At 44.8% G+C, this 25,658-nt stretch overlaps 2 protein-coding genes across 2 annotated transcripts in view; both read left to right on the top strand.

Moving 5' to 3' along the window:
• IGSF9B (immunoglobulin superfamily member 9B) overlaps positions 1 to 5,102 on the top strand; it is a gene marked incomplete at its 5' end in the record, with an annotated part of 37,704 nt that extends 32,602 nt beyond the window's left edge. Inside the window, 2 exons of the mRNA XM_015405645.1 lie at positions 4,017 to 4,138; positions 4,879 to 5,102. Of these exons, the coding sequence (XP_015261131.1) occupies positions 4,017 to 4,138; positions 4,879 to 5,102 (346 nt within the window). The remainder of the gene's footprint in view (positions 1 to 4,016; positions 4,139 to 4,878) is intronic.
• Positions 5,103 to 7,772: 2,670 nt separating this feature from the next.
• The window catches only part of SPATA19 (spermatogenesis associated 19), a 33,329-nt gene continuing 15,443 nt past the window's right edge, over positions 7,773 to 25,658 (top strand). Inside the window, exon 1 of the mRNA XM_015405644.1 lies at positions 7,773 to 7,820. Within this exon, the coding sequence (XP_015261130.1) occupies positions 7,773 to 7,820 (48 nt within the window). The remainder of the gene's footprint in view (positions 7,821 to 25,658) is intronic.

Genomic DNA, 25,658 nt, shown 5'->3' with positions numbered 1-25,658 from the left:
TTTGGGATTCAAAGTGTTCTGTGAGATTAATCAAGTGGATGCAAAACTGGGTGGCATTTCTTTGCTGTCATTGTGTTTTGCACAGCTGAAGGTCTAATCACAGACAACATAAATAAGCAGAACCACTTTCTTCCTACCATTTTATCTTACATTTATCTCAATAAATATCAAACAGAAGATGCCATGAAGTTTTGTCAAACTTCTGGTGCCTCAGCTGTTCCTGGCCCAACTGGGTGCTTCCATATTTTTGCTTGTAGTTGTATGTTTTCCTAACACAGTGGTTTTCAAACTTTAGCAACCTGAGTACTCCCATTTTGTTGAAAACCAAGCCTCCCCTCCCTCTCTCAACACAAGCATGTGCCAGACAGCCCCTTTTCAAAGTGCATGCAGCAAGCTTTGTATGCCTCATGGAGGCGTCAGTCTTCTTGCATCCTCAGAACAATACAGGCCCCGGTCACACGCGCAGGAAACTGCGGGGGAGAAGCGTGGCTGTTTGCCCCGGGGCAAACTAACACGCAGTAAAGTGATCATACCTCCTGTGGAGGTTCTGTGGAGGTACCGTGGAGCTTCCGTGGTTACGGAGAGGCGTCGATCACAACACATGCCTGCGGCGCAACGAAGAAGCGCGCGGCGCGGCGAACTGGGTTTCTTTTTTTTGTGTACACTACGAATGCGCATGCTCCGTTGAGTGCTTATGCGCAACCACGGAGACTTGGGGGAAAAAAATCTTCTTCGCAAGGGGACATGGACGGGCGCCGGATGCCACCGGAAACGCGATCAGACGCCCGCCCTTGCCCCGCAGTTTCCGGAAACTAGTACCTCCGAGGTACTAGTTTTTTGCTCCGTTTTATCGGCGGTTCGCCACAGTTCAACCACGGGAGCTCTACGCTCCCCAGATGTTGCCGTGTGATCGTGCCAGGTAACTCCGCCTCTCTTCCGTCTATTTAGCGTGGCTTCTGCTCCGTGTGAACGGGGCCACAGTGAAGCTATTAGAAGTTTAAGAAAAATATTTGTACTATCTGTACATGGTCTACGAGGTCAAGTCTTACAGGGTAGCTGATTCTATAGGGCTGCTGCGCAAGAGGTCCTAACCCAGGTTCTAATCAAACTTATCCCTTGATTAGTTAATGATTTCCAACCACAGGCCAGCTGAACAGGGATGGGAAGGGGCCTGAAAAAATGCAAAGAGTTGCTCAAAGAAAACAACAACAACATGCATTTCCAGTATTCAACTGAGAACGGCCTTAGGCTATTATTTTCTATGCATGCGGAGTGGCACTGGCATCTCTCTTTGCTGAAATCCTTTGTGTTGGAGAATAGAGTTGAAACCAGTTCAGTTTTACACTGGAATTAACGACTGGTGTTAGAGCCTCTACCTTCTTGGTGCCAGAGACAACCAGGTTTTTGGTTCCCAGCAATCCACACATTTTCTGGCTAGTGCTCTGAGATGATCTGGAAGAACTCTGAGATGATCTGACTAGAAAAGTGGGATATAAATACCCAAATTAATAAAAACAAGTTAGGTCACTGCTAGTGGTGAAAACTCTGTGAGCTACCACACTTTGAAAAATGGTGGAAGCTGATTATGTCCCCTTCCCTTGAGAGGGAATCTCACAATTAGCTGAGTGTGAGAAAGTGGTGCCCTCTCCCCTTACAAAGAACTTGTGGGCATCCTGGAATGCCTATGCAGATCCCAGAAGTCCCTGGAGCGGATTTTGATTAACACTGGTAGAACTCTTTGGATGATGCTGAAGGGAATGAAGTTTCCCAAATTTAAAGAATTGTTGTTTTTTTTGTTCTTTGTTTCTTCAGGTGTATCCTAAGTCTGAACATAGATTAATTATGGAAGTGATGGGGGTGTGCTTGTTTGTCTGCCTCTGTTTTTGGAGATGTCACAGAGAGAACCTCTTTCATTTCATTGCCTCCTGACCTCATTATTTACTTTTTCTCTGTGCCAAAGCAACAGTATATCTGCATCTGATGAAGTGGGCTCTGTTAAACAGAAGCTTCTTCCGTAATCAGTCTGTAGTCTTTCAGGTGCTACAGGACTCCTTTTAATTTTGATTAAACAACATATGGCTTCCTCGCTGGAATCTGTGCATCTGGACTCTTGTCATAAGCACATAATTGCTGTAATGCTGTAATGCTATCGGGAGCCCTCTCTGGTTCTTTAGTGACTGAAGTTAGAAACTAAGCAGTTATTCTACTTTTTTTTTTTTCATACTCACCAGTTCAAACCTGGCCTTTCTGGTAGAACTAGGGGTTGTTGTTTTTTTCCCTTTTCATCTTTGTTCCTCAAGGCTTCTTAAAAGCTTGCAATAGTGCCTTTTCAAAATGGCAATAAAAGTGTAAGACCTTTGTGAACATCATAGGTGAAGATGGAGATTGATGGGAATTTGGAGAGCAACACCAGAATGCTTGAGAATCTAGAACGACAAAATCTAGAAATCTAGAGAGAGCCAGTTTGGTGTAGTGGTTAAGTGCGCGGACTAATCTGGGAGAACCGGGTTTGATTCCCCACTCCTCCACTTGCACCTGCTGATGAGACCTTGGGTCAGTCACAAGCTCTGGCACAGCTGTCCTTGAAAGAGAGCAGTTTGTGTCAGAGTTCTCTCAGCCCCACCCACCTCCCAGGGTGTCTGTTGTGGGGAGGGGAAGGGAAAGGAGTTTGTAAGCCGCTCTGAGACTCCAAGTGAAGGGCAGGGTATAAATCCAATCTCCTCCTCCTCCTCCTCCTAGAAATATCAGACTTGCTACTGTCAGTTGTCATTAGTGGCAATGGAAAGTGAACCCTCTTCCCCATACTGGAAGTCTTAAGTCTGATTAAAAAAAAAAATCTGTTCATAACCATGATCACTTGACTCACCTGGGGTTTTGGTAGCCGCAGTGTTGTGAACCAGTGCCTTATTATCTGGACATTTTGTTCCTGTCTCCCAAACGTTTCACTTATCATACAAGCTAGATTCAAGTCCAGAAGCATCTTAGAAGCCAACAAGATTTTGCAGGCATGAGGTTTCGAGAGTCAGACCTCCCTTTGTCAGACACAAAGGAAAGGTGCTGCAGGACTTGAATCTAGTTGTTCTACTGCAGACTTACACAGGCTACCTTCTGAAACTTATTATCACCCACCCTTGTCTCTTGCAAGATGGTTTGCAAGTTTCACTTCTCTTTGACCAATGTGTGTTTGTTACGAATGTACATAAGTTCTCAGTCAGTCCTCAAAAATAAATGGAAGATATAAAATGTATGTTGGAAATGGGTCAGGATTAAAGGTCTTACCTCATTGCATCTGTCAACTTGTGAGTACCCTCCATGTTCGGTTTATAACCTTCTTGCTTCTCTCTTTCTCTCCCTCTCTTTTTGTTGTGTGGTTGGGATGCATCCTTTGTTGCCAGATTTGGTAATTTTGCCCTGCCACTGAGAACACCTAAATGTGCCTTTTTTTGTTCTTTGTTCCCTTTTAATTTCCAAAAGTGCCTTATTGGAGATAGCAATTTCAACTTAAATGATTTTTGTTTTGGAATTGCAGATAACGTTGAACCAAGAGCCTCGTGCCAATTTCACTTTTTCAAAAAAAAAACCCTCTTTTTTTTGCAGCGTGGCTCATCAGGTTCCTCTAGAGACACAGCCCTTCACAGGAGCTTTGATTTTGTTCACAGGAATAGCTAGGGCTGGAGTCTAATGTCTTTCTATAACCTTTGCCTGGTTCGACCTGAGCAGTATTTATCGTGGGGTCCAAAAATAAAAACCCTAGAGAAAGAAGTGACAGTGCTGGTTGGGGACATCATGGGTGGGGGAATAACATGGATGATCAACAAAGGGGTGAGAAAATGGCTTCACCTCCAACTTCAGTGTGGTGGGATGGGCTGTCTTCCACCACACTCAGCCTCCTCATCTTTTCCTTTTCCATGACAGATCTGGCTGAGGTTTTATGCCCTGTTCCCAGCTGAGAGACCTCCTTGAGACAGAATACGGCAGAGGGCCGCTGATGGCGCTTGTCTGTTTTGTCTTTCTAGAAAACGTCCATCTCCAACCCGGAACGCTGCTGCACCTGAGAGGCTCGAAGCTCTGAAATACCAGCGGATAAAGAAGCCCAAAAAGCCATCCAAGGGCTCCTCGAAATCCAAAAAACAGATCAGTGAGTGCGAGGAACATGAGACTCCAAACTAATCTACCCCTGCCTGTACCCCCTTTGGGCCTGGCACAATGCTCATTGAAGTCAATGACTTGTAATGGGAATTGATTCTGCCTTTTGGCTCAGAGGTTGCTATTCTCTCCGCATTTTAATCTGTGCGAGAGCTCCCTTGTTCCTTGGATCTTCAGAGGTGAAAGATCCACTTGCTAGGGTTTTTTGCCCTTAGGATATTTGTCTCCATAAAGATAGTTTATAGCCCCACCACCCAACTGCCCGTGAGCTGTTATTTCACACAATTCCACTATCAGGCTGCCGTATCTTAAGTACAGCCCCAACTTTTCTCTCTTTTCCTCTTCCCATCTACCCCAGTTCCTCAATCTCTCCTCAGTCTCCCCTATTTCCTCCTCCTGTTATATTTTTTTCTTGATTTATGTCTTTTATTCAGATTAAATCCTGGCTAAGGTTCATCCATTCTCACAGCAATCCCATGAATTACATCTTCCTCCATGTTCTCCTCAACTGCATAGAGCAACCTTCCTGTATGAGGTTTTTAGTTGTTGTTCCGACACTCAATAACTTTTCGTCTGGTAAAATAATGACTGCACATTGTTGATAAACTGCTTTCTTTCTTTCTTTTGCTTACTTGCTGTTGACTTTTTTTTTTTTAATGGCCATGTTTCTACTTAGCATGCTTGGACAGAATTTTAACTATCCATTCCTTCTGTTCTGTCATCTCTCTCCAGATGGTTCTGCTTCCCAGGTTCAGCAACATCCTAACTCTCAGGTACTGTGGCCCGATGAAGCTGTCTGTCTGCGAAAGAAGAAGCGACACCCTCGCCAGGACCCCTTTGCCCGCCTCTCAGCACTGAAGGATGACCTCTGCCACAGGCAGGTCCCCGAGGATCAGACAGCCATTCTCAACAGTGTGGACCATGACGATTCCAGTGGGCATGCGACCTTACTTTAGAGTAGCAGCAGCCAGAGAAGGGACAAGGGGAAGGTGGGGAAGGGGAATGGGGTGCAAAGATCTTGTAAACAGCAGAGTCTGTGATGGAACGGTGGGTGGAGAAGACACTGAAGCACAGGTGTGTGGTTAATATATTTGGGGGTGGGGGCGGGCTTCAGTCTTGTTTTGTGTACTGGCAGGGTGACCATGCATCACAAGCAATTAATATTACATACGATGCATGGCACCTTTTGTGCGGTATTTAATCAAGGGAAAACTGAGCATCAAGTCTTCAGCCACCGCAGGGAGGAGCTTACATCTTCCTAGAGCATCATTAGTTGCAATGCAATCCACGGGGACAGGAAATATCCATTTTGAAAAGAGGAAGGGACCAGAGGGAAGCTAGCCCAGTTTAATTAATCTAATTCGCTTTGTTTGGATCTCCAACAGAGAATCTGACAAAGTTTTAAGAGCTTGGAGCATGGCATTTGAAAGTAAGAGAGATTTAAAATAACCACCTGCGTAAGAATCAGGTGAGCCTCAAATCCTCTTCTCTGTGCTATAGCTTCAGTTTTATGTGTCCTGGAAGGGGGATGAGATTTTACAACCTGGATTCCAAACTTATATATAGGTTTGTTTTTTTTAAAAAAAGAAAACATCATAGATGCAGAATACAATGTATATTTATACAGCGTGTGTTCACTTTAGGTAGAAAACACTGGGGGATGGGTGGGAGAAAACAAAGCTAGCGTGAATTCAGGAAACAGGTTGGGACACGACAAGATGCAATTGAGTGTCAAGGATTCCAAGCTGCAAGCAATGACCCACTGCATCTGATAACTTTATTCAAGTGTTGCAAAAATCTTAACAGAAAAACCTACCAGCACGAAACAAAATTCTCTGTGTCTCAACTGTCACACCTTCTTGATGTCTGAATATTCTGCGTGGAAAAAATACAAATTATAGTTTACTTTCTTATCTGTCAAATGAAGACCTAGGATTAGCGTGTGTATTGTATTTTGCACAGTTGAATCAACATAATACACGAGAATTTACATGAAAGACTGGCAAGGTGGTGGCTGTTTGTAAAATGCCAGGTTTCTACACCCTCCAGTTGTACTTTCCGGCAAATTGTAGGTTTAGATTGGCTAATTTTTAAGATGATCATCTTGATAGGGTAGTATCTGTACTGTACTATGCTATGAGAAAATTTAGTCTTTGTACTATGAAACCTCACTGCATCAGGGCCTTTGTCCACACGATTATTGCTGAGATGTGAGGAGAGGCTGTTTCGCTGTTCTGCATAAGTGTAAACTAGTCACATTTCTGCTGTGATTCCTGTGACTCCCAGTTGGTTTTTTCATCCATACTCATACTAATCAGCTCTGAGTTACACTTGCCACAGAAGGTGGTAGATTCTGGAGGTGGTCAAATGGACTGTGTACTACTTTGGACGGAAGCTTGTGGGAAAACATTTTGAATGTCCCTTTATGCATTAAAAATTTGCAATGTGAAAGGTAGCTCAGGATGGGGAGGACGAAAACAAAATCTCCCTGGTGTGCTGGATTTTTATTTTCTTACGCGGAGTATCGTTTTTAACATGACGGAGAATTTAAAAACAGCCTTCCCCAGCCGTAGTGGGAAGGGGGACACAACCTGCTTATATCACCTGTGTACTCTGTCTGCAGGCCGTGCTCTGGGCCTGATTTAAATGTGGTATAGGCCAAGGCAAAAAGCACTCCCCTGTGGGGCTTTGCACCTGTATAGCATCTTGTTTAAACTGGGCTGCCAACCACGCATCATGTTTAAATCAAGCCACAGTGCTGGCCAGTGGCAAATATTGCAGCAGTCGTTGATCTTGCATTGCTGAGTTCAGAACTTGTTTCCGGTAGCCTCTTGAAACCAAATTCCATTTTCCTGTCCTGCAGCATTTGTGTGCATCTCAGTGACTCACTTTGCTTCTGATCTGTTTGAGATCTCTCCTTCTGTTTTATTCTTAAAGATGGGAGAGTCCAGGCCAAGCGGTCTTTCTTGTTTTGTCGTGCTTCCTGATTTGTTCCTCAGTGACTCAAAATAAGTACTCCTCACCTCTCCCACCCCCCCACCCCAGCTTTGCACTTTGTCCTCCCAAAATCAGGGGCTTGGGTTAATTGTTCTTAATATTTGAGTTGCACCCACATACCACCCGCTCCCAGGTGAGCCAGGCTTCCAGAAGAGTGGACTTTGGACTGCTGCTACAAAATCAGGTGATCTGTGAGTTCATAAACTAGCTAACTTTGTAGCTTCTGCTAATTCAAGCCTGCACAGCTTGTGACTGGTGAAGCCCGATTTGGTCCACCCATGATGTATGGTAGTTCTCAGAAGCTCAATTAAATCTCATCTTTCTGTTGCCTGTTTTCAGACTGAAGAACTAGAGAAGGGTGTCCAGAACTTGGCAGGCTGCAATGAACAGCTAGGAAGCTGCATTTTTTTTTCTTGGCCTGGAGCCTGTGCTAAATGAAACTGAGAGATGAAATTAACAGGGTGCCAAGGTGAATGGGTATAGTGGTGAAATTACTTTATTATATAGATGTGCATCTGGCCAGGATGTAAAGAGCTACTTCAAGCACTCCCATAGGCTTCTGTACTGGATGGATTTCCCCCCCTCAAATTTTGACCCCTGCATTCCACCCCAGCTGCCTACTAGGGAGTATGGGGGCATCTGTGGAGGAAACCAATCTCCAAGGAGTCACTGGGCAGGTATGATTCTTTGTGTGCTCCTGTAGGTCCTGGCCTATGGAGAGCCAGTTTGGTGTGGTGGTTAAGTGCACGGACTCTAATCTGGGAGAACCGGGTTTGATTCCCTACTCCTCCACTTGCACCTGCTGATGTGACCTTGGGTCAGTCACAAGCTCTGGCACAGCTGTTCTTGAAAAAGAGCCGTTTCTGTCACAGCTCTCTCAGCCCCACCCACCTCACAGGGTGTCTGTTGTGGGGAGGGGAAGGGAAAGGAGTTTGTAAGCCACTCTGAGACTCCAAGTGAAGGGTGGGGTATAAATCCAATCTCTTCTCTTCTTCTTCTTCTACAGAAGTTGCAGGACAAAGGACCTGCAAGGAGGGGACAGCCTTAGGGTATATCTGCACTACAATTTTAAACTCGGTTGACTAGTCCTTCCCAGTTCTCTGGGAACTGTAGTCCTATGAGTGGTGCTAGGGTTCTCATGACATTCTTCCTAAACTACAGTTCCCAGAATTCTTTGGTAGAAACCGTCGGCTAAATCCAAAGGTGCATTTCTACTCATACAAGGAGACATTCCCTGTTCAAAAGACTCCTTCCACTTAAGGAAGTGTACCTTTTTGGATCTGATCCAAAGACAACTGATCTGTATTTTTATGGTAGATGTACCTCGAGCCTTCTGTCCAGGTGATTCACACAAAAGCTTGTAATTGTGAAATTTTACAGGAGTGTGGGGCAGTAGAACAGAAGGATGGATAAGATACTGTGGCTTGATATAAACTTGTCCTCCGCCGTGTGCCAGTTTGATCGTTGTTTTAGACTGGATATGCTGGATACTTTTAATGTAACCAATCTACCGTAATCATTCAAAGTACCACAGTGTCCTCTGTTTGTCAGGTGGATTACGGTTTCCGTATCCATGTGTCTTCTGTTCCAAATTTGCAGTCAGATAAAAGACTGTAAAGGACTTTGTTTAAAATGGCAGCTATGGCTGAATGACATCAGGGGAAAGGTTGGATGTCCTGGTGCTGGAATATGTAGGTTGCTTCGCTTTTCCTGGCTCTGCTCATCCTCTTGTTGTGTGACCCTGGGTGGGCTGCTTGCATGCCCCATGTCTCAGAGTCCTCCAACTGTAAAACAGGGATAACGGTACCTAAGCATTTTGCAAAATCCTTTGAAGTCTACCAATGAAAGCTGCAAAGAATGTGTATTACTAGCAGCAAGATATCCTTCTGTTAAAAATAATGGCTTCTTTCTAAGGGTGGAGGGCAGATGCCATACCCAGGCTCTTCCTTGTGTAGCAGGAGACTTGCAGCTCAGTTCTACATGTGTAGGACTCAGAAGTCCCATGGACTTCAGTGGAACTTTCTTCCAAAGCAGCATGCTTAGGATTTGCAGCCTCAGACTTCAGCATGCCAGTTTTTCTTTTGAAGACGTTTTCGTAGTGGTACTTCATTCGAAGGATAATATGCACTTTATAATACTGGCACTCCCTCCTGTGTTTCTGAAGGCTTGTCTTATCCATATGAAATATAGAGGCCTGGTCACTTTCCCATGTTGGAGGTGCCTCTGGAATTTGGTTTCTCTTACTGCTGCCCTTTGGGCGTCAAGAGAAACCGTAAAATCCAGGGGAGTTTCAAAGGGAATTTGTGATATGGCATGCAGTGGGCGCAGGGCTCTGAATCAAAGGAAAGCCAAGTTTAAATACTTGCAGCCAAAACTGAGAGTTGCTCTTTGAAGCTGGTTGTACAGGTGTGCTCAGCAACCACACTGGATCTTCTCACAGAACTTTAATCCATCTTGAAGTATGTCTGTCATTCTAAGAACAAGTCAGCTGCTAAGAGTAAAGCCAAAATTTTACTGTACATTGGACCTCCTAAATGCCGGAAGTGATTGTGACTTTGTTTGCTTACTTTGGGTTTACTGACATTGGTGCTAAAAATGATGTGTTTTTTACTTACTTCCCCCAGACTAACAGTGCAATGCTATATACCAAGTTACTCCTGTCAAAGCCCACTTAATTAGAGCGGAGTAACTCTGCATAGGATTTTGCTGTTAACTCTTACAAAAATGTCTTTGCAGTGAAGGAAGAGCAGTTGCATACTAGAAATCTTTCCATACTTCTTAGGGACATTGGAGGGAAAGGACCATCTTCATGGTTATTTCCTTTTCTAATCCGCATCCATGTTTAATTTAAATAATCTCATGGGGATGTGTGTGTGTATATATATATATATAATTTAAAAATATTGTCAGTTGCATCACATTGCTAAAATGGGGTTAGGGGGAAATGTGCACATGGCTGAACATTGCACATGTTTCCTTGAAAGTAAGCTCTAATCATCCCAGTTGGATATACTCCAGAGTGAATATGAATTGCATTAAAATGTGTGTTGAAGAAGACCAGACTGGGCCTTCTTTCTGACTGTCCAGGTGAGATAGTCAGAAGGTCTGGTGTGTGTGGGTGTGGGTGTGCATGTGCACATGCACACATGCATGTTTTCCTGTGAAAATTAGCTGCACATGATTGCTCACAAACTTCCATTTTATGTTCCTTAGAATGGTTTTTCAAAGCCTCTTCAGGGAGGTCTCCTGGGAATCTCTGTGGCTCGAGACAGATATTATTTTTACCTTTGTAAAACTATGTTAGATGCTTCTCCTTTTTATCCCATTGTTTTGTCCTCCGGAAATCAATTTCTTTCTATACAGGAGACTATTGCCAAGGTCAGGTATTTTTGCAGGGATGGGAGATTGTTTTGTAGTTCTGTACTAAATAAAAATAAAATTGCTGTTCTGTCAGAAATCGTATCAGAAATTTTACATTGTTATCTCCGTTGTTCCCCATAGTGTATTCTAATTCAGATTTCCCAGGAAAAAAAAAATCCCATGGGTAATGGGAAAATATATATTTTGAGGTATAAGAAATGTCACCGGCAGCAGGAATTTTTTTACTGTGATCTGTAATGGCTTGGGGGAGAGTCTTTCTTTGGGGGGGGGGAATGTAAATTAAACACAGTGAAATCATTACTGCCCCCCCTCTTATTTGTGTAGTTGGCATGTTTGCACACCGTGTGGATTACAGGCATGGAGACAGAGTGACTGAGACTAATCACAGTATGTGGCTGATGGGCTACATTTGGTAGGCTTTCCACCTGTGCCTTATTTCAAGGAACTGTTAAATATTAATAGAAATCTTTATGGGAAAGAATAGATGCAATGTAACCTCAAAAAGCCACTGAAATACATGCAAGGATGGCAAATGGCCCTGACCTAGATGGCCCAGGCTAGCCCGATGTCATCAGATTTTAGAAGCTAAGCAGGGTCAGCCCTGGTCAGTACTTGGATGGGAGACCACCGAGGAAGTCCAGGGTTGCTACACCAAGGAAGGCAATGGCAAACAGCCTCTGCTCATCTCTTTCCTTGAAAACCTTATGGGAGCCCTGTAAGCTGGCTGTGACTTGATGGTGTAGAGTTAATGTTCTGCTTAATACATCATTTTTCCAGATGTTCCTTGTTTTGGAGCTTTTTCAGGTGGCAACCCTCTGTGCTCATCTCAGTGTGTTACCAGTCATGCAAGGCAGTTTTGTCTGTGGTGTTGTGTTATGTGATATTTCATTTCTATTTGCTTCATCTATAGCCCACCTTTCTTGAAGAAACTATTAAAAGAAAAAACCAATTCAGTCAGACAGCATAAGACATCCAATAACCAATGAAGTAGTACTAGGATTACAGAACAAAAACAGGCCAGCACAGCTTGTAAACCCCCCAAAAGCAGGCACACACACACACACACACATACACACAAAATTTGGATTGTCAAAAGAGGGAGGCAAGGGGGTACTTATCAAGTATTGTGTTGTTCTTTGGAGGGTCACAAGATGTGCAGGTTTGTAGCAATTGTTTTTGGTTTGATTGCCGTGATTGAGTGAAGGTTTTCTTTATGTTTTCAACTCTGCTCGACTGTAATGCAACTAGATGTGGTAGCCAAACTTTAGTGGAAAGTTGTATGAGCATTTGACTACTGTAAAGATGGTAGAGACAAATTTGGAAATGAAAAAGAGTTGAGGAGGGGGAACTGTTGTTTTTAAAAATTCTAATTTTCAGTTTAAAAATGCAAAATCAGTTCTGTACCAAAGGATGAAGTACTGTTGCAGTGGTTTTAAAACTTTCTGCTCATTGGGATTCTTTTCACAGTGACCGTCCTCCCCTGCGTTTGCAACAAAACCCCTGTAGGTAGTGTTTCTCTTTGGCCAACCAGTTTTAAACCATCATTTTCATTTGCCAGAACTGGTTTGGTTTTGCCAACATTTACAAGCATATAAGAAAATTACTGCAATTAGACTCTGAATTTAGTTTTAAAGTTGATTAAAATTCCCTTGAAGAACTCTGGGAAATTTAGTTATGCACAGGTGCTAATAATTCTCTCCGGAAGCTGTTAACTGATGATTGGGAGAACCCTGTGCTGCAGCTTTTAGTTGGATTCTTTTTTTCAGACTGCGTGTTTGAGGCATTGCATGGTTCCATGTTCTTATATAAATTTTGTGTATCGAAGATCAGCATGTCAAGATGAAAGTTTCTAGATTAACCTGTCTTCCTGATACTCTAGTTTCCTGTGTGCAAAGGTTTCTTTTTAGACTGTTGGATATCCTTGCAGATAACACTGAAGGCTATTGGTAGTGAAATTAGTTAGAGAGGCCCAGGCATGAAATCAGAATACAGAGTCCCCCAGGGTCTCTTTATTAAAAAAATTAACATTGTTTCCCCCCCAGCTTTGATCTCTTCAGCATCCTTTCTGCATTGGTGTAAGAGAGACAGTAACATTTGCTCACTGATGTCTACCTCACAAAAGCATGAATATGTCCCCAAGTGACCCTGAGCAGTATAAGGCTGTGGTCACACGGGAAGGTAATGTACGCGTCTTGTATGCCAGTCTGTTTATTACATGCAGAGGTCATTTCGGGGGGGATCGCAGTTCCCCCGGGTGAGGTACGGGGGCGGGGCACATGACGAAGCCCTGCCCCCTGCTTCCGGCCCTCATTCAGCCAGGAGGAGGCAGGAGAAGAGGGAGGGTAAGTTGCTTCCTCCCTGCCTCTCCCCACCCCTGCCTGCCTGGGGCCAGGGAGGGCCTTTGCGGGGCTTCCTTGCACTCCCGCCAGCCTTGCAGGTCCACCGCCGGGCCCCTCATGGGGCTCGGCAGTGGAGCTGCAAGGCCGGCGGCGGCCGGGACCTTTGGGGGCGGGGTGTGTGGCCTTATGACACACTTCCGGTGATGTCAGGGGTGTGTGGCTTTATGACACACTTCCGGTGATGTCAGGGGGTGTGGCATATGCTAATGACTTATGCTAATGTGTTCCCCTAGCTCTTTTTCTACGAAACGACCCCTGATTACATGGTTAGTCATTTTAGGACTGGATTCTCCATTATAGTCTGGATTAATTTAATCAGGAATATTTTTCTTTGGGTTGGGCTGCTTAGATGCAGCCGGCCCCTCTCTTCCACCACCCGCTCGCCTGCCAGCACCTAAGGAAAATCGCTGTGCATTACCTGTGTGTGTGTGTTTTTTTTTAAAGCTTCCGGTTCAAGCGCTTGAGCAAGCATGCGCTTAATAAATCCATTATCAAATGTTATTTTATGTTCATTTCTCTGTTTAAAGATAATATGACAGCTCCAGCAAGCTGCCTGCCCAACCAGCCCCGGAGGGGCGGGAAAAGGAAGACTGGCCGAGAGGGCTGCTGCACTCAGCTCAGCTCGTCGGGGCTGCGGCGGAGCCTCCACCACGCCAAGTCCCTCTAGGTGATCCTGCCAGCCATGGGGCAGGCTCGAGTGGCTGCTGTTATCTTTAAACAGAGAAATGAACATAAAAATTAACATTTAATAATGGATTTATTAAGCGCATGTTTGCCCAAGCACTCAAACCGGAAGCTTTAAAAAAAAAAAAAACAACCCCAAAGAGCGGTCAGACGGCCCTAATTGCAATAATTGTGAAAGATGGCTGTCCAGATGGGTGAAATCGCACATTCCAAGCGCAAGTGCCAGGAAAATACTTGATTTTCCCAGGGGCAGGAAAACCTGGGGGCATTGCGGGAGTGAGCCCGCTTTGGCGCGGGAGGCGGATTCGCCTGTCTGATCAGCAAACTTAAATGCGGGAGGGAACAGCGGCGAACCCTGATCAAAAGGACCGTGTGACCGCACCCTAAGACAAGGAGTCAAAGGGAGGATAGTAGGATCAGGTAACAGGTATGGTTGGACAAGGGCTACAGAAGCTGAGAACCTGACAACGTGTTCCACCAGGATTGGAAGCGCCTCTGCACAGGGCCGTGCTTCTGCTCTAAGGGCATAACCAGACAACACACTTGACGTGTCTGAAATCACAGATGCACGGCATAACTGAACTTGCAGCCAGATGTGCATTGGGAGAACTCAGCTTTAAAAGTGCTCAGCGCTGCAAGGGAGCACTTCGAAGGGGGCGATAGAAGTTCTGGTTTCCCTCCCACCCTGTTTTCAGCCGCAGAAGAGGCTGTTGTGTGTGTTTGTGTGCGTGTGATCCCTTTCATCTAGCTCCAGGTGTCCTTTGTCGGGCACATGGAGCCCAAAAAAGGTGAGAAACACTTTCGTGGCCCAGAATAATTGAGGCAGAATTGTATCTCATCCCCCACGTTTGCAGGGAAGGCTTTTTACGGGAAAGCTCAGCTGGAATTTCAGCTCAGCCCCATTCTGAGCTGAGGCCCTTTCATGTTCCCGCCAACCACTATGAAAGTTTTTCCCTCTGATAAAACGTGTCCTTGACCATCAGTTAGTAAAATCGCAGGCTCTGTTTTGTGTGAAAATGTTACATCACTACAGAACTGAAATAAGCCTGAATTGATACACCCATCTTGATATGCATGGAAGAGGCCTCAGAAATGGAGGTTACTGTTGTGTTAAATGAGCCACTTCTCATAGCGCATGTGGGATGTAGGAACTAGCAAGTCACTTCTTTGTTGTTATTGTGGAAGAACCAGATTTTTGTGATATGGTTTAAGAGACACTCCTCTCAACCTGTGCATCATTTCTCAGATTTTGGTCAGAATTATCAATGAGAAGCCAAAATGGAGGAAAAGTGAAGTCCATTAAAGTCTCAAACAAGGCCAGATTTTGATTTCTAAGATATTGGAATAAACTGATTACTCTCTATTAATGATGCTTAATGTTTTCAGAGGAAACAGTAACAAGCAATCCCAGTCCAAGCTGGGTAATATGTTGGGACACCTGCGAATGGCTCTCTGGAGCATTTTTGCTGGAGTGTAGCAGCTATGCAGGGGCCTAGTTCAGATCGAGGGCCAATGCAAACTGGGGCTGTGGTGGAGGAGCAGTTAACCCATCCAAGTACCAATTTGCTTTGATCACTGTGGCAGCTATGTAGGGTGGGTGGGTGGGTCATAAAGCAGGATGCAATCTGTGAGGTGCCCCCTAGGATCCTTTGCGGTATCACAGAGAATGCTGAAATGCAGCTCTCAGATTGTGCGTGGTTAATGCCCCTAGTTCCTTTTCAGTGTTTGTGGGATACTTGGATCATGTAGGGATACTAGGATACTTGGATCACATCGGGCTAACAGCAGGTCTTGAGTGAGCATTAACATTTCACAAAAAAATTACTCTCTTTTATGCTGGAACTGCTACAATCCCATTGAGGTCATTCATTGATTTGTGGCTTTTTATTGTCTTTTCTTTGTCCTGTCTGTGTTAGCACCCAATGGACAGGCTGAATATGCTGTAATCATAATCAGTCCTGCAAACAGTTTTTGTTCAGCAAAACAATGTTTCCCTACTCCAATCTGTGCTCATGCAGTGCTCCAGCTACAACAGTGTTATGATGCAGTAACTTGCTGTGGTGCTGTGAATATTACCACTGAAAATGCTCCCTTTCTTGATCTGAGTTGGGAGGTAGGTTTCTTCTCTGCTCCTTGAAAATGCAAATCACTCCTTATCTTTGATTCTTTCCCTGCCCCATTTTGCTTTGGGGATTACAGTTAGGACATTGCCCAAGCATCTTAACACCACCAGTATAGGTCTAGAATATACAGGGAATGTGGCTTTAGTATTCCTTCAGTCATTTTCAGGGTTTCTCAAGTACTAAGCCCCAACCCAGAACTCGGCAGTATTGATCCTTTCATGGAAAGGACCCTCCCCACACACACACCTTAAGGATTCAAAGAAAAGGAATATATGTGAGAAATATACACAGAAAAATTATAGGAGAAAATTTGTTAAATGTATTTATGGGAGTCTGATATATTTGCATGAAAAAGAGAATGTTTGGCAGTCATAGGGAGGATATATTGACGGGTGGGGGAGGGAGAAAGCAGTGGGGAATGGGAATCAAAGCAGAAAGAGTCCAGGGTGGGGGCTGAAAGATAGTCCTCCTCAGCCGCTCTGCATTACGAGGGTATTATTTTCATCTGCACAGACTAGCAAAAACACACACACACACACACACACACACATATTTAGCCATAGTGTATCGTTGGCGTTGCTGAATCATGGAATAAAACAAATAGCTGCAAATCGCGTAACCTCCGAAGTAACCATGTCAAAAATATTCTGAACTCCTGGGCAGAGTTAGACAGTGGGAGGAAAAAGCCCCTCTGTTGTTGGAATGTATCTGAAGCTGTTTGCAGTTGGCTGGAAAGTTTACAAGCCCTCTGCTAATTAACTGGGCAAATCCGTCTGGAGATCAATGCGTGGTCTCTATGCAGTCCCACACATGGGTGCAGCGTCTTTGCAGGACCCAACCACGGAAGGTTCCAGAGCTTCTCCTAGCACTTTTTGGTGGGCTTTCTCCTCCACTCTGGGGAACAGGCATTGACTGCGCATGCCTGGTGCTGAGGAGAAAGCTGCCTCCCACCCAGTTCCTTCTTGACTGCCTTGCCGAGCACACCTTCTCCTCATGATCTCTCTCTTGACACCTTCCTCTTCTCTCCTCTTTGGATTTCTGGTCTTCCTTTTGTGAGTTGTGTTGCATTGACCTGTAACTGTTGTTCATCGAGTGGTCTTCTGTGCAGGCACACATCCCTCCCTCCATCCCTGCCGTGGGCTCTCTCTGTGTTACTTCTCTCTCTTTGGCAGCGGACAGAGAACTGAGGGAGGAGTGGTCCTCCCCCTGGACGTTGGGTGGGAAGTTCAGCAGCCTCTCCAGGGGAGGGGGAGCACTTCTGGGAGCCTAGAACTTTCTTAACTAGCCTGCTAGCTCCTCTCCATGGCAGGCCTGCAGAACGTCATTCCCATGTGTGCCTGCACAGATGACCACTCGATGAACAACTGTTACAGCTAAGTGCGACTCTGTTTTTCTGGAGGTTGTCCAATATCCACAAAACCTGCCTGACCAGAGGCAACCACAAGACTGAAGGCATTTGGTGTTCATCACAGGGAGTGGTGATGTTATAATACCACTAGTGTGTGATTTAGATTCAGCCCCTAATAAATTTCACTAATTTTATCAAATGATTTTGACTTCCCGCACGATTCCTCAGACGTTTCCAAATGCTGCATTACATTTTTCTGTAGGTGACATCTGTCAGCAGCCTCAAGATATACAGCATCACTTCTCAGTAATGTTGCTAGTCTTGTTGAAGATTTCATCTTCCTTCAAAATTCCTTAGTTATCTGGCTTCGGATTTTGTTTGGGACAGCAATTCGATCTTCAGCTCTCTTGAAACTATGGGTTGGATTCAAACCACGGTGGTAGAGTTCATCTTTGAGCAGAAGGGATGCTTGCTGTGACTGGTTGAGCACTTTCAATCAAGTCTCATTATCTGGATTCAGCCCACTAGTCTGTGTCCAGGACTTGGCTCCCTGGAAAATGAAGCATTTACTAGTCCTCCTCACTGGATGTGTAGCCTGGAGCTTAGGATGCGTAGTCTTTTAGTGGCATTGTATTAACCCAAACGATACCCCACTTTGTGCCTTTTAACCTTTTTGCATGTAGCGAGTAGGGGTGTGCAAAAAAGAAAAATTCGGCCGATTCGGATTTGGCCGAATCGGGCAGAATCAATTTCAGAGGGCAGTAAGACTCCCGCGTGTCGGTTTCGTCAGTAGGAGACAATTGGGGAGTCTTTTGGCAAGCAAATGTCAATTTCAGCCCCATTATATCCTATGGGCCATTGAAGTCAATGGCGAAAACATAGTGGCTGGGGGGGCCAAGAACACACAAACACCAACAAGGACATAGGGGGGGGGGGGGGGGGCCGCCAGTTCCAGCCAATTGCTGCATGCATTTTTAAAAAATTTATTTATTTAGGAGAGACAGCAGTCTTTTTGCCTGTTTCCATGCCACATGCCACAGTGCCACTTGTTCTGGAGTGTGCCACTTGTTCTCATGGCAAATAAGCTCCTCCCAAGACAGTTCACATTCCTGAGATTATCTGGGAGAGTCTGACTGCTGGGTGCCGCCTGTTCGCCTGCCTTAAGTGCTGCTGGCAGGGTTTCCCCTTTGGAAACAATGGAGGTAATGGGGGTAACCTGTTTGGGTGCCCATAGAATTGAGCCCACTGGTCCAATTGCTTTGGTACATGGGGGTTTATGTGGGGAGAGGCTCCCAAAGCTACCCTCAAAATTTGGAGCCTCTCCCTCAAACCCCCTCTCCCCCAGAGCCACTAACAGCACCGTGGGGGAAAAGTAACTTTCTTTCCCACCATAGAGAAAAATGGAGGGGATGGGGCAACCTGTTTGGGGGGCCGTAGAATTGGACCCCCCGGTCCAATGCTCTTGAAACTTGGTTGGCATCTTGGGGGGAGGCCCCAGCAGCTACCCTGTGAGTTTGGAGTCTCTCCCTCAAACCCCCTCCCCTCCAGCCCCCAGAATATACCCCATGTTTTCACCATTGACTTCAATGGCCCATAGGATATAATCGGGCCGAATTGCCGGCAAGCTGATTCAGATCAGAGAATCTGAATCTGCCCGCAGCAGCCCAAAAGGGGCCTGAATGCACATCCCTAGTAGCAAGTGGCTGTAGCCGATGAGTGTGAATGCAGGTTTCAATGGAGAATGCCAGTATAGAAGTCCATTACATGATTCTAGCGAGATGGGAGTGCCTGTTGGCATATCTTTCTTCATTTGTCTTGAGTTGGGAGGTGGCATATTCAAGCCCGAATCCTGAGTTGACGTACAACGGCATCATCTTAAAGACTTCACCGCCCATTTAGTACATGACCAAGACTTGTTCACAGCCCAGCCTTGGGTTCACTATGTGTGAAGAAAGGTGGTATATAAAAACTGTAATAACTATATGTTAGATCAACTTGAACAGTAAGCAAGCTCTTTCTTGGCAATGCAAGATGGCTCAGTACATGTTTGCCTCTAGGAAAACACCATTTTTGAACATTACTAGGAATTAATGGTGCAGAACTCCTTCCCCTGCCATACTACTTTGTGACCCGTTTTGAATGGGTATTTTTTTTTAGCAGCTCCCACACTGAACGCATCTACTGCAAAAGTCCTTTTTTAAAAAACAAAATGAACACCTGTGGCTCTTCCATTTCATGAATTGTTTGAGTTTTAGAATTTGTTTCTTGGAAGGCTGTACAATCCTTATCTCCGGTTGCTGGAGCAGATCTGCTGACTTTTTTTTAAAAAAGCATCAAAGAGGAACGCTGTTTTGGCCTCCCCCAACATGCCCACAAGGCTGCATAACACCCCCCCACACACACTTTTTCTTGGGATTAGATATTATGCTTCTGATGCTGGATCAGTGCTAGCATTTTCATAATGCTAAGGGCGCATGAGCCACTAATTTTAAGGAAATTAAAATTAAGCCAAATATTTAGGTTACTGTGGACTCAGACCCATGTAAGTCTTCTAGAAATGCTGTCTGTTACCAAGTAAGATGCCCATGACCTTTATGGTTCAGAGAAGAGGCCAAATATTTGCTGCTGTGTTTTAGTTGATTTTCTTCTTTACGTGCATTCGGCTCTTGCAGTTATCCATTTCTTGTCTCTCTTTCAGCAACATGCATCTAGCACAGGAGTGTGCTACTAATTTATTTCTGGATGTGTGCAGGTGAGGTCATCCTCATACCCAAATCCTGAGGACTGGTAGTTTTAATACATGCATGGCATAGGAGGGCTGTAAGCAGTGTATGGGGAGGGTGAGGGGAGGGCAGAAGAGGGATGGGGCAAATGGATCAGTCTGGGTGGCTAGGGAGGGGAGGGTCACATGTTGCGAGCATGACTTATGATGATGTCCTGGAAGGCATTTTTTTAAAAAAAGAATAAAGGGGGGGGGGTCGGAGGGATTTATTCTGGAAAATCCCTCCTCCCCTCAGTTTCCCCTCCCCCATAATTTTGCCCACTGGCAAGGTAACTGTATGCTTGGGGGGCAGACTTTATGAAAGGTGCTCATCTGAGAATTATGTGGAAGGCTTTCAGATGACATGAAAACCTGAAGTTTGGCTTAGCTGCTCCCGGCAGAACTTCTGACCAAGGAAGACTGTGGGCCTCCACCAGAGGTTCAGTATACAGAGTCCATTAACTTCAGTTGCAGTGAGGTATATTTGGGTCCTGGTTAGTACAAATGACATCACATTCTGCTCCTAAAGAAACCCCCATTTTAAGTGAAACCCCTTGGCCTTCTTCCAGTCTAGGGACAGAACAGGGGTGCTGGAGAACAGTCTTTTTTTATGAACCAACTTGTTGTATAGAACTCCATAGTGATAATGAAGGGCATATCTGTGCTACAAACTTACTTTTCCAGAGGCTGCAATGGAAACGGTAGAGGGGGACAGCAGTTCCTAATGGAGAATCCTTAGGACTCTCACTAAAACTACTGTTCCTAGATCTCTATGGTCGAAGGAATAACAGAAAAGGCAGAAGTTCTAGGTTTGCCAACTCTGGTTTGGGGTCCCGTCCCCCCCCCCCCAGAGCAGCCATTTTCTTCAGTGGGGGGGGGGGGACAGGGACGACTGATCTCTGTAGTCTGTAAGTCATGTGATTCTGGGAGATCTCCAGGCTCCACCTGAAGGCTGGCAACCCTAGGCAGAATTTGTAGTGCAGATAGGGCATCAGAGCATCTCAGCCTTTTAGGACCGAAACCTAGGCCTACAAAAGCAACATCTGAAGGCTTCATGGTCGGCCTCGGTTTAAAATGCAGTCCTGTTGGGGTTCAAACCAAGTTTACGCCCCTCAGGCTTCATAAACAACACCTTGTGAGAAACTGCAATGGACTGGAGAGATGGCTCTCGGTTTCTACCCAAACCTTTGAGTATGTGCCCTCTGTGTATTCCAGAACTGCTTGTATATAAAAATTATATAAATACAAATTTGATTTTATTTTAAAGGGGGGGTGGGAATAAATAGGAAAAAAAATTAAAATAATAGTAAGTAAATATATGTCTGAAACTTTAGCCAGGTTGTGAGAGGTGGAGAGAAGCTAAAGGGCAGGAGCAGATCAGGTATATACATATATATATAGATAGATATATTTTTAAGATGTATTGGTGTTTAGCATTCTCTGCTTCCTCACCTGTCTGCATATCTTTCTCTGCAAGTTTCACTTTATTTTTGTACCTGTGCTTAGACTCTTCCAAGCAATATGGCATCTTAGGATGAGCTGTGGGCTTTTTGTGAAATAAAGACATTTTCCTTAGACTTCCAGGTAGATCAGTCGTACAAGATGTACTCCTAAGGGATCATCGGGGATATCTAGGGATAAGCAGAGCACCTTCCCCTAGTCAGGAGGGCCAGGGTAGAAGGGCAAAAAGCGCAAGAGGTCTGTATGCATTTCCAGTGTGATGTTGCAGTCCCTTCCGATGCTCAGGGCCGTGTGTTTGTCACAATTCTGCAAATGCACTGGAAGGCTGCAGACGGTAACATTTGGCTTCCTAAGAATTGCAACTTTCATTCTAAAAATCCTCAAGTTTTGAGCCTCTATAATTGTGAAGATCGGCTTGAAAACACATGGGCAGTGCTTGGTGAAATCATAAAAGCATAGAGGGATTCCTAAATCAGATTTCTAGTGGTCAGAAATGGTGGGACTTCTGCATCGTGTACCAGTCCTCCTCTCCCCATGACTGCCAGAAACAGAGCGAATTGTGTAAAAGAAGAGGAAACTTTCAACCGTGCTAGTGTTCCTAACTGACTCAGGTCAGAGAATTCCGCTTTTTTTTTGGTTGCAGGATCTCGATTATCTTCATGCAGACCTTGAGGATTTTGTGTGGGGTGATGGTTGGTGGTGTTTGAGCACAGAATAAAAACAACCCTCCCCATAGTGTGGTGCATCCATTCTGTGAAGTGCATCTTAAGTTGTTGCTTTTTTAAAAAATGCAGTCAGTTTAGTCTAGAATAATGCTGGCGGGAGAGGGGAGGGAAGGGGAAAAGATGTTTTTTATGGGGCAGGGGAATACTTGGGATATAATGTGATGCAGAAGATTGCAAGAAACCTGTGGCTTGAACAAGAGTGTGCAATCTGACTTCAGTATTATCATTCATTACTGCTGTGTGCTCCTAACTGTGGCATTGCTGGCTTTGAAGGTTAGTCCTTAGCGGCTGGCACCCCTGTGCTCTGCAGCAGAGAGGGGACCTGGTTCTGATTATGAGGATTAGGATCAGCCACAGTTTAGAAAGAACAGATGCATATAGCTGTGATTGTTTAGCATTTCCAATTTATTTATTTTTATCATTGTAGGAAGGTATATTTTATCTCGGGGGGGGGGGTGAATTCAGTGGGCAACGACTGCTCTCTAAATTTTTTCCTCCCCCTTGTAAGAACTGTGAAAGAAGAACAGTTTTCTTGAGCCTAAATCGTGAAGGGCAGCTTCATTGTCAAAAGAGCTGGTTTGTACCGTCAGCAGGAGTCAGTAGTTGTTGAAATGGCGCAGTTCCCGTAAAAGGAGTGACGGATTTTTCACAATGCCTGGTTGAATTGTGAAGCAGGAAACCAAGACTAGCAACACACTTTCCTTGCCATTGGGTACTCCTTTGTACTGTACCACTTGTACGGATCCTTCTAGGGTCAGATTCACCAATGTGAACCAGCAGAGGAAAGCACTGGATTGCCATCCCTTTCATATACTGCGCGCACACACATATCCTGTGTTGCTTGTGGAGGTTAGGAACTCTGAGGCTGCTATGCCTGGCACCCCTTGAGACTGCAAAACAGTTGTCGCTTCAGTCAGATAGATTCCAAAAGAGAAAACTCTTAATTTTTTTGTTACACATGCATCTCTAAGGAATCTCCATTGCCTGTCTGCTGAAATTCAGGGAGGGGCAAAAATGTAACCGTGGCTTAGGTGTCAGCCTTTGGAAAATGAAATATGATGAGCTGGCTGTTTTCCATGGCCTCCACCTTCTCTGATCCAATGAAGTTTTATTCTTTACAATGCTGTAGAAGAGGCGAAAGTGATGATTCTGGAGATTGTTGGAAGAGTCTCTCCTTGAAACTGCTGCAAGATGATGACTAAGTGGGGGATGTACTCTGTAGCACTCACAATACATCTTGCAGTTCTGTTGTACAGTCTCAGCAGGAGGGGAAAAATATGTGGGCATCGAATACCTCTATATTAAATGGATCTCAAAACTTGAAGTCTTTATGCAGTGCCTCTAGACACTGCCTCTTTCTGTTCTGCAACTGGGCCATCCAAGAACTGAGATTTTGAGACTTGTTCCTGCCTTGAGTTCTGCCAAACAGGGTGAATGTCATTCAGTGTCCAGATAGCAATCAAAAGCTGGGCCAGGGACTGCACCAGAGTTACAAGCCTGAGATTGATGTTAATGTCATTCTTCTAATTCCAAGCAATATTAACACAACCTTTTAGGCATTGTAATGTCTTGGCCTGAAGAAGCCCAGGGATCATTGTTCTTAGTTTTCGGTTCACATTTTGTGCATGCACACTGTGGACAGCCTATTCCATCCCGTAAACATCCTGAAATGAATTTGAAGCCTACAGTGCTGTAGCCCAGTGCAGACAAGGTAGCATTGTTTTCCACAGTGCTGGATACCGGTGGTTTTATTCACAAGTTCTGGGTTGCTGTCTCTGTGCAGGAGCATAAGAAACAGTGGACAGTGTTCCGAAAAATAACGACAGAACTGAGTTGAGCGTACCTCATGGAACCTCCTCTTCAGTGAGTGGCCTGCACATGCAGCCTTGCATATAGCTGACATACATCCAGGCTGGAAAAATCTTAGAGGCGGTGTCTGCTGGGCTAGAACGCCTTTCCAGAAAAAACAAAGTCTTATGGGTTTCTAGTTAAGCTTTTGTATGTGAGGAGAGGCAGTGTTCGTATTTCCTTTCTTTGGTTAACTTTGCAACCGCACAAGAAAGATTCCATTCACCAAAGGTGTGCAGAGCAGAAACATCTGCCCCTGAGCTGTGGCTTTGTACATGAGCACCCTTGGAAACACTTATGAGTTAAAGCGAGAATCCCACAGTTCAGGAGGCAGAAGAATTCTGTGTGCATCTTCTCAACAGTGCAGTGATCCTTAATAGTTTTTGTCCCCTTCCCCCCCCCCATCATGTAAATACAGAAAAGTGGCTTCTAGTTCAAATAGTAGTTATGTTAAATAGAACAAAGCTCTATGTGTGGGGAGGGGGTGTTCCCTGAGTCTCTATTCCCAGACCTTTGGCTCCATGGATTAGCAACGACCATGTAGAGCATCACAGAAAAACGGAAGGGGACTTCTTCCCAAGCACCTTTGGGAGGAGGGGGCTTCCATTCAAAACCCTGTGGCTGACTGGGGGCAGGGTACTTGAGTTTCTCACTGTCTCTCGAAAACTTTGGGGAGAAAAAAGAAAAAGTTTAATCAAGCACACTTTCCACAGTTGCGCTCCTATATTCTTGATGCCGAATGGAAGCCAGCCAGCAGCTTGTCTCCCACTCGATCCTGTTAGGGTTTAGGGTGTCCCTTTGGAGACCAGAGTTCAAATGAGAGGGCATGGAAAATACATAATAAGTTAATGATGCTACACTCGCAAAAAGGGGGAAATACAGTTAAAACCCATCCTCAACAGGTTGCCCTGAAAATATCCTATTACACCTTATGACGTGCACATCTGGAAGCAGAGATGGGAGCCAGGTGAGCTGGCAGCTTTTTCAGGCGCCTAACCTTCTCAGTTCCAAGATGCCACATGGTTGTCTGCTTGGGAGTGCTTCAGACTTAGTCCCATGCTCCATCAAGGGGCCGTGTAAGTCACAAAGTTCTCCTTCCGTTGATGGAGAAGGAGTGGTGATCACTCTTCTTTCCCTTCCACTCTTCTTTCCCTTCCAATTGGTTTTTCAGTGGAAGTGCTACTAGAATTTTCAAGCTTCATCTGAGTGATCATTAAATGCAGAGGATTTACATTTGGAACTTAACCTTGTTTTGCAGGACTTACACTAGCACTTTCCATTCCAGCTCCTGAACCCTAGGCTGAACCCTAGGCTGAAATCGCCCAGCCACAAAAACTTGATGTTTCCCATGTGGAAAATCCCTGCAGAACTGTATTAGCAAAGAAGACCTTTTTATAAATAACCTGCTTCCAGTTACAGGAGTTGAGAGAACTTGTAGCTTTTAAAGATCAGAATAATCTATCAATATCCTGATGTACGTAGGGAATTGGTAAACTTCTAATAATGTTCGACAGAACCCCCTTGGCTTCCTCGGTGTGTGTCAAATCCATGGGATCTTCCCATAAGGTGCTATTCCTTTTTAGGATTTTGTTGTTTTGGGACTTTGAGTCATGGAAATGTTTTTTTTTGTTTGTTTTTTTTTTTAAGAATTGTCTACTCAATTAAACTGACTTTAACCCTCGAAGACCATTCAACCTCGATTCCATTTCTTGAATGTTGAGTATTACAATGTATAACTCATGTCAAGGTGCTTTTCGGTGCTGTTTTAAAGGTAGCCAGCAGGAA

The sequence above is a fragment of the Gekko japonicus genome, unplaced genomic scaffold, assembly GCF_001447785.1.
Source record: "Gekko japonicus isolate JY-2015 unplaced genomic scaffold, Gekko_japonicus_V1.1 scaffold4025, whole genome shotgun sequence".
Lineage (NCBI taxonomy): Eukaryota > Metazoa > Chordata > Lepidosauria > Squamata > Gekkonidae > Gekko > Gekko japonicus.
The sequence above is the reverse complement of the archived record's forward strand: the minus strand, read 5'-3'. Positions and strand labels throughout refer to the sequence as shown.